The sequence below is a fragment of the Nannospalax galili genome, unplaced genomic scaffold (assembly GCF_000622305.1).
Source record: "Nannospalax galili isolate Female #2095 unplaced genomic scaffold, S.galili_v1.0 scaffold632, whole genome shotgun sequence".
NCBI classification, from domain to species: Eukaryota; Metazoa; Chordata; class Mammalia; order Rodentia; family Spalacidae; genus Nannospalax; species Nannospalax galili.
The window spans coordinates 1,182,069-1,196,403 of NW_008332816.1; the positions used below are offsets into that span (position 1 = coordinate 1,182,069).

General features: G+C 43.9%; 1 protein-coding gene across 1 annotated transcript; it reads right to left on the reverse strand.

Moving 5' to 3' along the window:
- Positions 1 to 937: 937 nt before the first annotated feature.
- Positions 938 to 11,019, reverse strand: LOC108490559 (leukocyte-associated immunoglobulin-like receptor 1). The gene is made up of 4 exons (XM_017796783.2): positions 10,943 to 11,019; positions 10,254 to 10,289; positions 3,697 to 4,026; positions 938 to 1,653 (listed from the first exon to the last, which is right to left on the reverse strand). Exons 1-4 carry the CDS (start codon positions 10,974 to 10,976, stop codon positions 1,526 to 1,528), a joined length of 528 nt encoding a protein of 175 aa, XP_017652272.1. The 5' UTR covers positions 10,977 to 11,019; the 3' UTR covers positions 938 to 1,525.
- Between the last annotated feature and the right edge of the window lie 3,316 nt (positions 11,020 to 14,335).

Below are 14,335 nucleotides of genomic sequence, written 5' to 3' on the forward strand. Positions count from 1 at the left end.
TTGAGAAGCTGTAAGGAGGAAAGGCTGAACACATTTGCTTTCCTCCCTCTAATCCCTCACGGAAGAACATTTTCCGCTTAAATGCAGATTTCTTTTCAGGTTTATCCCAAGAGATGTTTTCAAGATACACTTTCAACGCTCTCGCCCCCTAGTGGTCCTCAGCGCAATTTTCTGTTTGTTTCTTTTTTTTGCAATGTTTATTTTTATTGAGTTTTTGTGCATTTCATAGAATTTAACCATATTTTAGATCCTCTCCCTATCTGCAACCCCAATAGCCCGCCCACAGGGTTTCATACATTCTATCATATATGTTAAGGCCTATTGAGTCAAGTTTGTGTCCCCAGATGTCCTTCGGTGTGAATTCATCCACTGGAGCCTGGTTGGCCTATCTAGCTCGTCACTCCCTTAAGGAAGATCGACTCTCCCTCACCCAGAAATGACCAGCTGCTGGTAGTTCCTCAGCTATTGAGGAACTGTTGAGGTTTCTGCCCATTTCCACAGTTCTATGGTGGTTTTTGTCTAATTGGGTTTGATTGGTCTTGCACATGCTGTCACAACTGTTGTAAGTTCATATGAGCAAGGTCCCAGGAGCCCGGAGGACCCTGTTTCCTTCTGTTCATGCACCAGCCCTGGCTCTTAAAACCTTTCTGCCCCCTCTTCTACTCTTCCCCAGTGGTCCCTGAGCCCTGGGTGGGTGAGCACTATCCAGGGATACATACTCTGCAGTCTTTTACTTAATTTGTTTTGAAAATTTCACACGAGTACTGTATGTACATAATTTCCACCCCTCTCTCTCTCTCCCCAACTCTTCCAAGCACCCCACACACTCCTTCTCAGCTGTGTGACCGCCAATTAGTATTTTTATACATACATACATACACATACACACACACATATATATATATATGATTCTTTGTGTGCAATTTTCATTAAATTTATTGACAATGTCATACATGTATATAGTACATTTTAATTACTGTCACCCTCCTCTTATCTCCTTCCCCTACAACCCATCACAAAGATGGTTCTGTTTACACTCTGTGGGTCACAACACAAATTTTTCTGCCTTAATTTGAGAGAAGAGAGTACTTGACCCTGCTGTACACAAGGCAGAGATCCTGACAAGTTCTAAAGCACAGGACAATCAGGTTCTCTCTGTCTCTCTCTCTGTCTCTCTCTCTCATTTTTGAACTTGCAGGTCATAACCTGTACCCAAACCTGTCAAGTTTGGCAACCTTTCCTCAATAAACCAATTTAAAAAGTCAAATTAATAGCGAGAAGTAGAAAAAGGTGACTAATTCAATGTGGCCACATTGGGAAGAGGCAGAAAGGGTTCAACAACCCCTACTCAAAGTCCATCTTCAGGGTTCCGAAATGAGGGCAAGGGTTAAATAGACAGCAGGAAGTGCCTAGGCCTCCAGGGTGTGATCCTGCCTACCACTGGCCCATCCTTGTTCTGATTCTTCTTGGATATGAGCATAACTTTAGAGCCCTTGGTGGCATCCTCCTGAGGTCCTGGAGTCTCTTAACTGTCTGAAGACCTGTGCTGGCTGTGCCAAGCTTCGCCCAGAATCGCCATCAGGACCACCAAGATCACTACAGCCAGGCCCATGCGGATGCCATTCCACACTGTGTAGCTCTGGAGTGTGGAGTCTAGAAGGAAAGGATGATAGTGTGGGCACTCCCACATGGACAGAACCCAGCCAAGCAGTCCTGAAATAGGAGTTACCTTCCCATTTTTGTGTTAGAACCTGTCCTCTTGGACACTTGCCCAACGGCCCAGGTCCTGTGTGACCTAACTGACAGGGAGCTGGTTCTGAGGGAGAGAGGCTGATTTCTCCACTGTCTGCCTCTCCTCCCCTTTGGGGATGACTTTGGCATCCTGAGTTCTTTGTCTGACTGTCCCATCATTCAGAATGCCCTGCACCTCCTCCTCTGGTGTTATCTGTCCCCAGTACCCTGAGATCCCTCGATGCACAGTGAACAAATGGGTTTTAGGGACAGCATAAGCTGGGGAACTCATACTTGCTATGGATCAGATTCAGTTCTGAGCTTTTGAAGTTCATCCTAAATGCCCTAAGAGTAAACTGGGGAATAAACTGCTCTTCTGCCCTACAAGGACACAGTGAGATTTCAGAGCCTGGTGGAGCCCACCTCATCCCCAGTTAGAACTATTTGGAGAGAGTAAAGCTCCAGACTCACAGCATGGCCACTGTCCTCTATTTCTGGGGAAAAGACCCTCAGAGCCCCGGGATCTTCAGATTCTGATGAGACCACAGGGCACAGGACCATAAGATTCCCTCTCTCTTTATGGAGATGAACTACAAACCTGGCTGACACTGATGAAGCCATGACAGGATTATGGACCCCAGGCACGAGGGCAGAGGGGGAAGAGAAGGAGAGTTCAGACAGGTCTCTCCTCCTGGAAATTTCTATGAAGTACTAGGGGAAGAAAGTGAGACTGGAGTTCACCAGACAGTTAAACACACAGGTTCAGAAAGTGGAAACTACCGAACCCACCACAGGGACAGAGAAACAGCAGTGGCCTTGACAGCCTGGGAGTCAGTGGGGAATGGGGGCCAGTTTGGCTGTTTGCCATTCATCTAACTGCTCCAAGCACCGAGGAAGCATTCCTTTAAAGGGTCTGTGCTGTTGATATCTACCTCCCAAATAGATACAGGTAACATTTGTTCATATCATCAAGTCTCTATAGAATTGATTATATTTTAAAGTTTTGCTTACATATCTATGTGAGTGGATAAATATACACATAGATGGAACAGGCCTGAAATCTCCAGTCTCAGTAAACACGCCAGATAGAGAATGGCTGAGAGCCTGTCTTTCTGACTGGTGCTTCTCACATAGTCCCTTAGCTTCCACTGTGTCCCTTGGACCCACCTGTTCCCTTTCTGTGCATCTTTGATTATAGATGACTTGCTGAGACCCAAGGAAGGGACAAGACCAGTGGCATAAGGATCACACCCTCCCTGTTCCTGTCCTGGAAACACACCTTCATAACTCAGGTAGCACCTGGTCAATCAAACAGAGGTGAGGGAGCTACTCTGCTGAAAACAGGGTCAGGAGGTGCCAGATGCTAACGTCACCTCCTGACCCAGTGTCTCACCTGCAAGTGGCCCTGAATCATCTCAGAATTAACTTGGTGGATACCACTCAGGTCTGGGTGATAGAGTCAGTCCTGCACACTGTGCATATGAACACAGGTTGTCTGAGTCACAGCTGAGCACTGAGAAATAGGAGAAAAGACTCTCAAATTTAAAGGAAGAATTACCTCATCTCTCCTTGAGGTGGTCAGTTGATCTGCTGGACTCTGACCCAGGATATCTTGGGGACTGACTACACACAAGGAAAGGATCACCTCATCACAAAGTTTTCTCCAAACTACCACCCAGCCCTGCTTGGAAGATATCCCTAGATCATGTGACAAGCCCAGTCAGGGAGACTGCACCAGAGAGAAATATTCCTGGGACCATCATAAGCTCTGGCTCAGTAGAAAGGACAGCGTAAGTCTGTTTCTAGTGAAAAGACACGCATTCCAGTGAGGACAGTCAGTCCTCCTGTTTCTGGACCCAGTCCCTACCCAGTCAGGAGGGTTAGCTCTGTGACCAATCTATGGTAGAACTACCTAGGCCATTTGATGGCCAATGAAACTGGGGCTTCAAAGCCCTGGGAACAAACCTGAGGTCACTGCTAAGCCTGTGGCAGGGCCCTGGGTGACATCTTCACTAGTCACCTCCAGCTTCAGGGTCTCACTGCGCAAAGACCAGGAGAAGCCCCTGTTGTAGATGCAGGTATAGAATCCAGTAGTGTTTTCATTCACTGAAGGGATGAGGAATCTGGCCTTCTTCTTAGGAGGCAGACTGTTCTCTTCAGACCATATCACAGAACGTCCCTTTTCCAGGCGGAATATCTCAAATATAATAGGGCTCTGACACACAATGGTCACTGGTCTCCCTTGGGGGATTACACGGTCTGGCTCAGCAGAGATGGAGGGTCTGGGCATTTGTCCTAGGAGTGGGCAGAGCAGGAATCTCAATGTCCATATTGAGGAAATCACCATGACACAGAATGAATGTAGGCATACCATTCCACATTCTTGGGAAATATGGAGTTGTCCAGATATGGTTTGAATGCAACCCTATGATATCCCCACCCCCGGCCCCATGCACTTTCTGTGCTCACTAGAATTCACATCATTGCAGTTGCTTTCCCACATGACAATGAGAACTCCAAGCCTGGGCACATCTTGGGTCTGGCTCATGTTCACCTGGGAAGTCTCAGAGCATCCTGGGGCTGGTAAGGGCACACCTACTGTACATCCCAGCATTTTAAACTTCCATTTCTATTTTTACTGTTTTTATAGATTCTTTAAGAAGTTCACACAATGTCTTTTAATCATATTCAGACACCCTCCCTCCATCAACTCCCAGATCCACTCCCACCTCCCAACTTTATTTCAATTATTTTTAAGGCCTGTTGAGTCTAATGTGTGTTTCCTAAGTGCACTTGGGTGTGGGTCCATGCCTGTCAACTGACCTTTTGTCTCACCCCTAAAGAAAACTGACTCCTCCTTCCCCCATCCATGCTGAGTTTTTGTCTGGCTTGGACTTCTGCAGGTCTGTGTCACAAGCCCTGTGGGCTCATGTGTACAATGCCTGCTTCCATTTGTTGGTTTCCTCGTATTCATCTACCACCTCTGGTTCTTACAACCCTTCTGCCCTGTCTTCTGCAGTGACCCCCAGAACCTTGGGAGGATGTGTCCCATTTAGGGCTGAGCACCCCACAGTCTCTTATTCTCTGCACATTGACCAGTTAGGGGTCTCTATACAATCTGTTGCAAGAAGAAACATCTCTGGTGAGAGTTAAGAGATGCAGTGATCTAGCATTGTGGCACTGTTATCTGGGGGACAATCAACATCTATTTAATTGGACTTGAAGCCCTCTCAATGTGAGAGGGTAGATCTTCTTTAAGGGAGCGACTCTAGATAGGCTGACTAGACTCCAATGGATGAACATGAACGGAGGGACATTTGGGTACAAATGCTTGACTGGATAAGACTTAACATATATGACAGAATGCATGAAATTTGGTGGGGGGAGGGGCTATGGGGGTGGGAAAGAGGGAGGTCTAAATTTGATTAAGATCTATTATATGAAATGCACAAAACTCAATAAAAAATAAAACAAAACAGTTTAAATTAACAGCAAAGAAAATATTATGGTTACCATTAAAAAAAAAAAAAAGAAATAAAAGCTGTATCTGCCTCAGACTGATTGGAGATGGGAGGGAAGGTGGACGAAGCCCTGTTCTAGGGAAGCCATGTCACGTAAGAAATTATCGTCATGGGCAGAGAGCTAACAAAGGCACCCATCCGTTATTCATTCTTTCTATTTAAATTCACGATAGGGGCTGGAGAGAGGTTCCGAGCACTGGCTGCTTTTGCAGCAGTTCAGTTCCCAGCACACACACAGCGGCTAACACCTGTCTATAACTCCAGTTCCAGGGGAGCGAATGTCCTCTCCTGGCCTGTGTGGGCATTTTGCACATGTGCTACACTTCTACTCACTCATAAGCAAAACACATATAGAATAAAAAGAAAATAAATTTTAAAACAAACAAATTCACGTGATAATTGCCCAAATCATTGTACATTATAAATACATATGTGTGTGTATTGAAACATAATACAATTTATGGTGACCAATATGATGTTTGAATATAAGTATACATTGTGGAATAGCTATATCGCTATATCAAGCTGATCAATATGTGGATTACATCACATACTTACTTTCTGTGAGGACAACATTGAATATTTGGTTTCTTTAGAAGTTTCCAAGCTTACAACTATGTGGTTACTAGTCATATTATACAATTGCCCTCCTGATCTTATTCTTACATAAATGCAGTTTTGTAGCTTTTGACCAACATCTCCCAATTGATTTTTTCTTCCTTCAACCTTTCAGACATTTTTTAGTTAGTTTTCAACTTTTTTTGTGACTGCTTTCTAAGAAAAATATTTTGTGTGCATTTCATATACTAGATCTTAATCAAATTTTGTCCCCCTCTCTCTTCCAAGCCCTTCCATAGCACTGGATTTCACAATTCAGTCATATATGTTAAGTTTTATCTGGTCAAGCATTTGTACCCAGATGTCCCTCAGTGCAAGGATCCTTATATTTATAGACAAGTATACCTCACACGGCTCATCAAAGAAGCTTCTTTTTGCAACAGATGGAGGCAATATAGAGTTCCACAACTGATCACACACAGAGATCATGTATCTGAGAGATACATGCCCAGCCCTAAGTGACACATCTACAGTGGAACCTCTACACCTAAGGCTCATGGAACATAGCAGAACAGGGGTAGAGAGAACATTAATACATCCCTCAATTCTCATCAGTGAAGTTTCCTCATTCAATAAAGTGTAATGCACACAGAAAGCCACAAATGGCTAAGCCTTTTCAGCTTTTAAAAACACTTTCTTTATTATACAAGAGACACAGGCACAGTGTCTGCCCTCTGAAGCTGGGGCCTGAGAGGGAGGACAGTTGTTAACTGATTTGCTAAGCCCACAGCTACAAATGTTTCAAGGAAGGTCAGGCAGGACACCTGCAGGTATTTTATTTAGTCTGCAGCGTGGTCCAGCTGGCTCAAGCCTCAAAATCCAGACCCTGAAGGGAACTAGCACACATCTTCTATACCTTAGACATTGGGTCTCAGTGAGAAGGAAACTTACATATTGATTGACTATCAATAAAGTCTCAAAACCTGGCAAATTGTTATAAATTTAGAAAAGGAAAACATGCTCTTTAAAAAATCCCCAATCTGAAAGTTATTGCAGAAGTCTTCATCTGAGACAAACAAAACTGGGGATGTTTCATCAGAACACAAGGAAAATGGTTCTAGCTAGCTGTGTGTGTGTTCTAACCACAAACTTGTCAGCTGACAGAGACCCAGAGAGAAAACAAGGATTAAGATGCACATTTTCCTAAATAGTCCATAAAGCTCTTCATCAGCCCCCTCCCCCAAAAACTCGGTATTTAACCCAGAGTTAAACTATAAGGTCTCATTTTCTTTTTGATTGAGGGCCTCATCTAATGCTCTGAGCTTGGTGGTGGTTCTTTTCTTTACAGCAGCTTCTACAGAAGTAATGAGGCTCCTACAAGGGGAAGCCATACGAGGAAGTGACTAACAGTTTTCTAACATTGGTATGAGGCCAGTTAAGTTTTTTAAACCTCTACAAGTAGGAAAACATCCCCCAAATAAAGAACTAGGGTCCTAGCTCTTCATTCCTGTTCAGGTCTGTGCTGGTAATAGGCTATCTTTCTGATATTATTGGCTGAATTTTTTACAGTTTGTCCATTTTCATCTAATGCCAAGAGGTTTTGGCAAATAGCAGCTCCCATTTGAGTTTGTGTAGCTAGAAGGTCTAGAGCTGAAGCAGTTTGATTGGTCATAGTTTCTAACACAGCCCATAGGTGAATGATTCAATTAAGCCTATAGACAGGTATTCTATAGCCCCAACTGCCATCCTGTGCCCGGATAGCTGAGCTGTAGGTGGGAATGATGGATAGAGGTGGCTGTTCATCTTCACACCAGTTTTGTTACCCTCCTAGGTTAATTCCCTTTCCAATGAGCCTTTTTTCCCTTGACCCCAAATTTTCATATAAAAGGACTTCCAGGTCCTTACCAGTTTGGTTTGACAATAAGAGGAAAGCAGGTCAAATTATTCCAATAGTACACGTCACCTACCCAGTTGCTAGAGAGATGGGTATATGCCCTCCTTCCATAGATCCAGAACAGTCCACTTAGTGCTTTCCAGTTAGTGTGAACTGGATTAGCCCAGAATTTATGGATCTTTGGAATGCCTCAAAAGGCACTGACCTGAGTAGTGTCAGGGCCAGTATGGTTATACAGAGCCTGTGTCTTCTGAATTCTTATGCATCTAAGACCATTAGTCCCTGTTCTCTTTAGATTGGGAGCCCCAAATCAAGTAAGTCTATCTTGCTACCAGGTGGGGTTCCAGAACAGGGGGTCCTTCCTATCCATTGGGTGTGGCCAGGCCCCAGCCAACTAATACATTCTTTTCCAAATACCTCTGATGTGAGGACACAGATCTGGGGTCTCTCATCTTCTTGTTCAGTGAGATTTGGGCTCATTGGAATACAGAACAGACTCATCTCTATCCAGGGCCATTCTTCACTCATGAGGGTGCGTCCACATACCCAACAATTTTTAAGAACAAGGCTTTTGGGAATCCTGTCTGCCAAGAATATAAAGAGATTTTTACCAAAAGAGGGAAGTTTAAGGTTTGGGCTTAAATTCTTATATAGCAGCTGGGTCAGGGCTGGTGGTGATGGGAGCCGTAGTGACTGGTTTCAGTTCCATAGCTCATAACTGCTCATAAGGAGTATAGGGACCTGAGGATCTGGTTTCCAACAATATGATTTTCCTTCTGATAGGGCAATGTCCCGTTTGCAGGGCAGGTCATTTAGACACTGAGAACTGACACATGCCATGTAGTTTGTAACGGCTCAGGAAACAAGGGATCATTGAAATATAATATCCCTCCAAGTGGTTCCCAGCACCCACATGGCAGCTAACAACCATTCTAACTCCAACTCCAGGGGATCCAACACCGTCTTCTGGCCTCCACAGGCATTGCATGACATGGGTGCATTTACACACATGCAGGCATAACACTCACACACATAAAATAAAACTAAGATATTTTCTTAAAAATTTAAATAAGAAAACAAATAATTGGGGTCCATAATGCGTGGCTAGATGGGTCATAGATCACAGAGGAAAACCTACTAATATTGTTCTGCTAAATGGACACAGTATTAAATGGACTTCTAGGCTTATCTTTATACCCACAGATAGGGAAGCTCTCAACTCCCACCAGAGAATCTTCTTTTAACAGCAGATGGTGATTAGCACAGAGACCCACAACTGGTCAACGTACAGAGAAGAAGGGACTGCAGAGTGCTCAACCCTGAATAAGACACCTATATCACACCCTCTCCCGATAAGTTTCAAGGATCACTGTGGAGGAGGGGGTGGAACAATTGTGAGAGCCGGAGGCGGTGAATGACTACAGGGAAAGCATGTCCTCAAGGCACAGCAGGGCAGTTGCACATATGAACTCACAACAGCACACACAAGACCTGCAAGCTCAAGCCAGACAAAATTCCAGAATGGAGCCGGGGGGAGGAGGTGGGCATGATGTCCTACCCTTAGCTGAGAAGCTATTGGTGATTGACAGCCACTAGGAAAGAGAGAGCCAGTCTTCTTTAAGAGTGTTGACCACACTCCAGTGGATGGCCACATACCCAAGAATATATGGGCCACACAAACTGGACTCAATGGGTATTTTTTTAAGAGGACACAAAGTTGGGTGAGTTGAATCCTGGAGGAGTTGGGGAAGATAGTAAATATGATTAAAGTATATTGTATGAGATTCTCTAAGAATTAATTTTTGTATATTTTTATTGAATTTTTGTGTATTTCATATACATCCTAATCATCTGGATACCGTTCCCCCATCTGCACTCTCCCATGTCCCCCTGCAAGATTTCATGCGTCTTGTCATTTACGTTAAGGCCTATGAAGTCCAGTTAGTGTACCCAGATGTCCCTCAGTGCAAGTTCATCCACTGAGGTCTAGGCAGCCTATCTAGTCACTCTTAAAGATCAGCTCCCCCTCACTCCACACTATCAGCTTCCAGTAGTTCCTCAGCTAAGGTTGGGGCCTGCTGCCCATTTCCCCAGTGCTATGCCAGGTTTTTGTCTGCATTTCTCAACTCTCATCAACAAAGCTCCCTCATGCAACAGGGGGCAGTGATCACAAAAGGCCACAAATGGCCAAAGCACAGAGAATAGGAGTCTTCAGAACGCTGGTTCCTGGACAGGACCCCTCTATTAAACTTCACCCACCCAGGGCTCAGGGATCATTGTGGAAGAGGGGCTGGAAAGACTGAGAGAGCCAGGGGAGGAGGTACAGGACCATATAGAAAAAGAGTTTTAAAATTCTTAAAGATATAAAGAAGATAAAGTAAGAGAAGCACAGAATGAGAGAGGAGCTGACTAGAGACTACACATTTGGCTGTGTGCATGATTGGAGGGGTGGGCTTTGTTTAACGGTCTCTCTCCAGGCCTTCCAGAGTCCACATGTTTATATCTAGAGTGGACCACAGGTACAGAGGCAACCCAATGACACGACTTACCTTTCTGCATGTGGATTGTCCGTCCCAGGCACAGCACTGGAAGAGAAGCTCCAATGAGAAAAACACCTACCACAGTGTTTCCATAGAGAGCTGAGCAGCACTTGGAGAAGGGGGACGCCCAGCCTTCCATGATTTCCCAGACATCCCTCCTCCACATTAACATCTGCTCATGATCTTTCTTGTTCCTTCCCCTTCTTGTTCTTAAATGGTTTTAGGATGTCCCTAAGGCTGGGTGTAGTGGTCCAAGCTTGTAATCCCACCTACTTGTAAGGATCACAAGTTCACATCTAACCTGAACTCCCAAGTGAATTCAAACTCTGTCTGGACAACTATGCAAGACTCAAAATGAATAAGAGCTCTGATGATAAAGTTCAGTGGTAGAATGGTAGTCCATTGTGCACCAAAGCCAAAAAATCAACAATAAAAAGGCTGCTGCATCTTCGAAGCCATCTACCTTTCCAAGCCATCTACCCTTCTAAACAGGCACTCCATACCCTCTCTGGGAGATCACCTTGGCCCCCGACCCCATCCCTGTTCCTGTCACTGAGACCACAAGGATAGCCTCCAAGTGCATTGGGAATGTCTGCACTCGGAGGCTCAGAATCTCCTGATTGGAGTCAGGCCTCAACTGCAATGGACCTCTTCCCCCGAATCGCATCCCTTGTCCCCGAAGTTCTCCCACGACTCACAGAGCACTGGCAGTATGACAGGGTGGGGAAACATGGTTCAGGGTCCAGCAGTGTGAATGGGCCTGGAATCTAAAAGTGGAGTAGACACAGGGAGCAGGAAGTGCTGGTGGGTGTTTCTACATCCATTGCCTCACACAAAGAGGAAGAACTTTTACTTCTATCTTTCCCACCCGTTGAGATAGTGACTTAGAGGGAAGGTCTCAGATTTAAAACACATGTTTCTTAGTAGAACACAGGGTGAAAAGAGTATTCATGCACCTCTCAGCTCTCATCAGAGCAGCATTCTCATGAAGCAGATGGTGATAGAGACCCCGCAGAGACTAAAAGGCCGCAGAGTCCTTATCCATGAATAGGACACCTATATCAAACCTCTGCCACCCAAGGCTCAGGGATCACTGTGGAAGAGGAGGTGGAAAGGTTGTAAGAGCCAGAGGTGGTGGACGACCACAAGGAAGCAGAGTTCCAGACAGCTGGTCAGTTACTCATATGAACTCACAGCAGTGGTGACGGCATGTACAAGTCCCACATAAGCTCAGGTCAGACAAAATCCCAGCATAGACATGGGGAGGTGGGGAAGAAACCCCAATCTTAGCCGAGGAACTTTTGGTAGCCTATAGCTTCTAGGAAAGGGAGAGTCAGTTTTCTTTAAGGGTGTATCACTGAATAGATTAGCCAGGCTCTGTCGATGGACCCACACCAAGCGGCATTTGGGGACACAAATTTGATAGGCATTAATATACATGGCAGATTACTGAAATCTGGCAGGGAGCTATAAGAAGGGTGTAGATAGAGAACGGTGTCTAAATATGATCAAAATACATTGTAAAAATTGGTTTATCTGGGCCAACTCTATGGTTTTAAACACCCAAAGAGAAAGTATAACCAAAGATTAAAGGGGCCAATATAATTTTTTAAGAGTCCATATGTATAGCTAAAGGCTACATAACAAGCAACAATGCCAGAAAGGAGATACCTTCCTTTGAGTTGTTGGCCAGGGTGGCCCAAGAGACTCCCAGATAGTAACCTAGCATGGAACTGGGAAAAAAACAGCACATCCCAATCTTATCTAAAGGAATGTTGGCAACTGATTGCTGCTAGATGAGGAACAGCTGACCTTCCTAAAACAAAGACCTCTAGATAGGCTGACTAGATTCACTGGATGGACAAGTATTGGGGAACGGCTGGGGGTGCCGACAACACAGTGGACAGTAGCAGGGATGACAGAGTATAAGGGCTCTATTGGGGGTGGGCTATGGGAGGGTGCCATCTGGGAAGAGGGTGTGTATAGATGAATAAGATTGTTTATGATGTTCTGTGTGATATACACACAAAAAATCAACAAATTTTAAAAAAGTTATATTTGAGGAGGAATCATAAAAACTTACTTTATGTTAATTAGTCGAGGTGATAAACATTACCACTGAAATCTACCCGATGACTTTATATCCATACACAGGTGCCAAGGAGCCAAGTGCAACTGACTATGACTAGTAATAATCAGATACATACAGATTAGAGACACATGCACCAACATCTAAGTGTTATTAGCAAAAACAATGAGTCTTTCTGTAAGAAACAGTATATTTTAAAATGAAATGGAGATCTTTTTTAAAGGTTAAAAACTCATTCAATTTTATGTCTTGTAGGGTTTATACTGAGTTCAATATTATATAACTGTATTAATTCAATTGTGAATCTAAAAATGTTATAGGCCCTTTTGAAAGAGGTGTATCTTTTCTCTGGAAATTGTTATTGAGTATGTTAAGCTGTAATGAAATCCTTCTTCTAAAAAATAAAAAATAAATTTAAAAAATTAAAACAAACAAACAAACAAACAAAAACCATGTTTCTAACCCATGCACTTAAGTGCAGTCAAGCTCAGTCCTGGGCATGTTAACCTTGTAAATATGTGGACCCAGGAAAATAAGATTGTGAAAGCCAGGCTGCAAAGATGGTTCAGAGGGTAAACATATTTGCTGTGCAGGCCTGCCAACCCGAGTTCCAAACCTGGAATCCACGGAAAGATGGGCAGAAAGAACCAACTCCCCAGAGTTATCCTTTAACTTCCAAACACATGATGTGACATGCACACACTCACAGGCACACCTCTCACACATACAATAATAATATTAATAAAATAAAATGTTTTAAAAAAAGAACTTTAAGAGGCTGGAGAGGAGGCTCAGTGGTTAAGAGCACTGGCTGCTCTTTCAGAGGACCAAGGTTCAGTTCCTAGCACCCACATGGCAGCTCACAGCTGTCCTTAACTCCAGTTCCAGGGGATCTGATGCCCTATCTGGCCTCTGTGAGCACCAGGCATGCACATGATGCACTTACATGCATCCAGGCAAAATAGTCATATACATAAAATGTAAAAATAGATACAATTTTTTAAACTTTTTTTTAAAGGTCATGAATGTCAGTCCCAACTCTACAAAGCAATGACTTCTTTGAACAACACATTCCAAACCATCAAGCCTGTGTTTCTTCGTGTTTAAAATAAGAGCTCTACGGCTTCTCTAAGTGTTCGATGTTATGCTCTTTGTTAAAGTTCCAACCAGATACTTGCCACATTGAAATGTCCCAGGACTGATAATTTTTTGAAAGACAGCTGTTGTTGAACATGTGGAGAAATGAGGTTCTTTTCACACTGTTACTAAGAACCTGATGTCCTGACTCATATGGGTAAAACTGCATCTGAGCATATGGGTCAGAAAGACTTAGAAGTCAAGACTTCCCTCCTCGTCACTGGCGGGAAGGAGCGGAAAGAACAAGTCAGAAAATCCTTCTTCTTTGCGTGAGGCACCGTGGAAACAACGTGGGTATGCCACAAAGAAGTTAAAAATAGATCTGCTGGGGTTGGGGATTTAGCTCACTGGTAGAGAGCTTGCCTAGCAAGCACAATGCCCTGGGCTCAGTCCTCAGCTCCGAAAAAAAAAAAAAAAGAAACAAAAAATAGATCTGTCACAAGACCAAGAAATGCCACTCCTGAGTACATTTGAATAAGAATGTAAAAGAGATGTTGGTACTCCCGTGGTCACTGCAACACCGTTCACAGTAGCTGAGATGTAGGAATAATCCAAATATCCATTAACATAGGAGTGCATTAAGAACATGTGAATACACAGACTAAAAAACTACTCAGCCTTGAAAAAGGAAGGTAATGACAACATGTGACAAAACATGGTGAACCTCAAAGGCGTTTTTCTAAGAGGAACAAGCAATGTATGAGTCAACTTATATGGGGTTTTAAAATAATTTAATCCATGTTAGATATAGTGGCTCATGTCTGTAATCTCATCACTTGAGAGGCTGAAGCAGAAGGAAGACCATGAGTTCAAGACAGCCTGGGATACAGACCAAGTTCTAGGACACCTAGGTTAAACAAAAAAT

What these genes read in the sequence shown, in the direction of transcription:
- LOC108490559 (XM_017796783.2), bottom strand. Translation starts at nt 10,976, where the DNA reads ATGTTTCCCCACCCTGTCATACTGCCAGTGCTCT. An exon ending in TGTCATACTGCCAGTGCTCT is followed by an intron (nt 10,290 to 10,942) that starts GTGAGTCGTGGG and finishes CTTCTCTTCCAG; the next exon opens with TGCTGTGCCTGGGACGGACA. An exon ending in GACAATCCACATGCAGAAAG is followed by an intron (nt 4,027 to 10,253) that starts GTAAGTCGTGTC and finishes GCCCACTCCTAG; the next exon opens with GACAAATGCCCAGACCCTCC.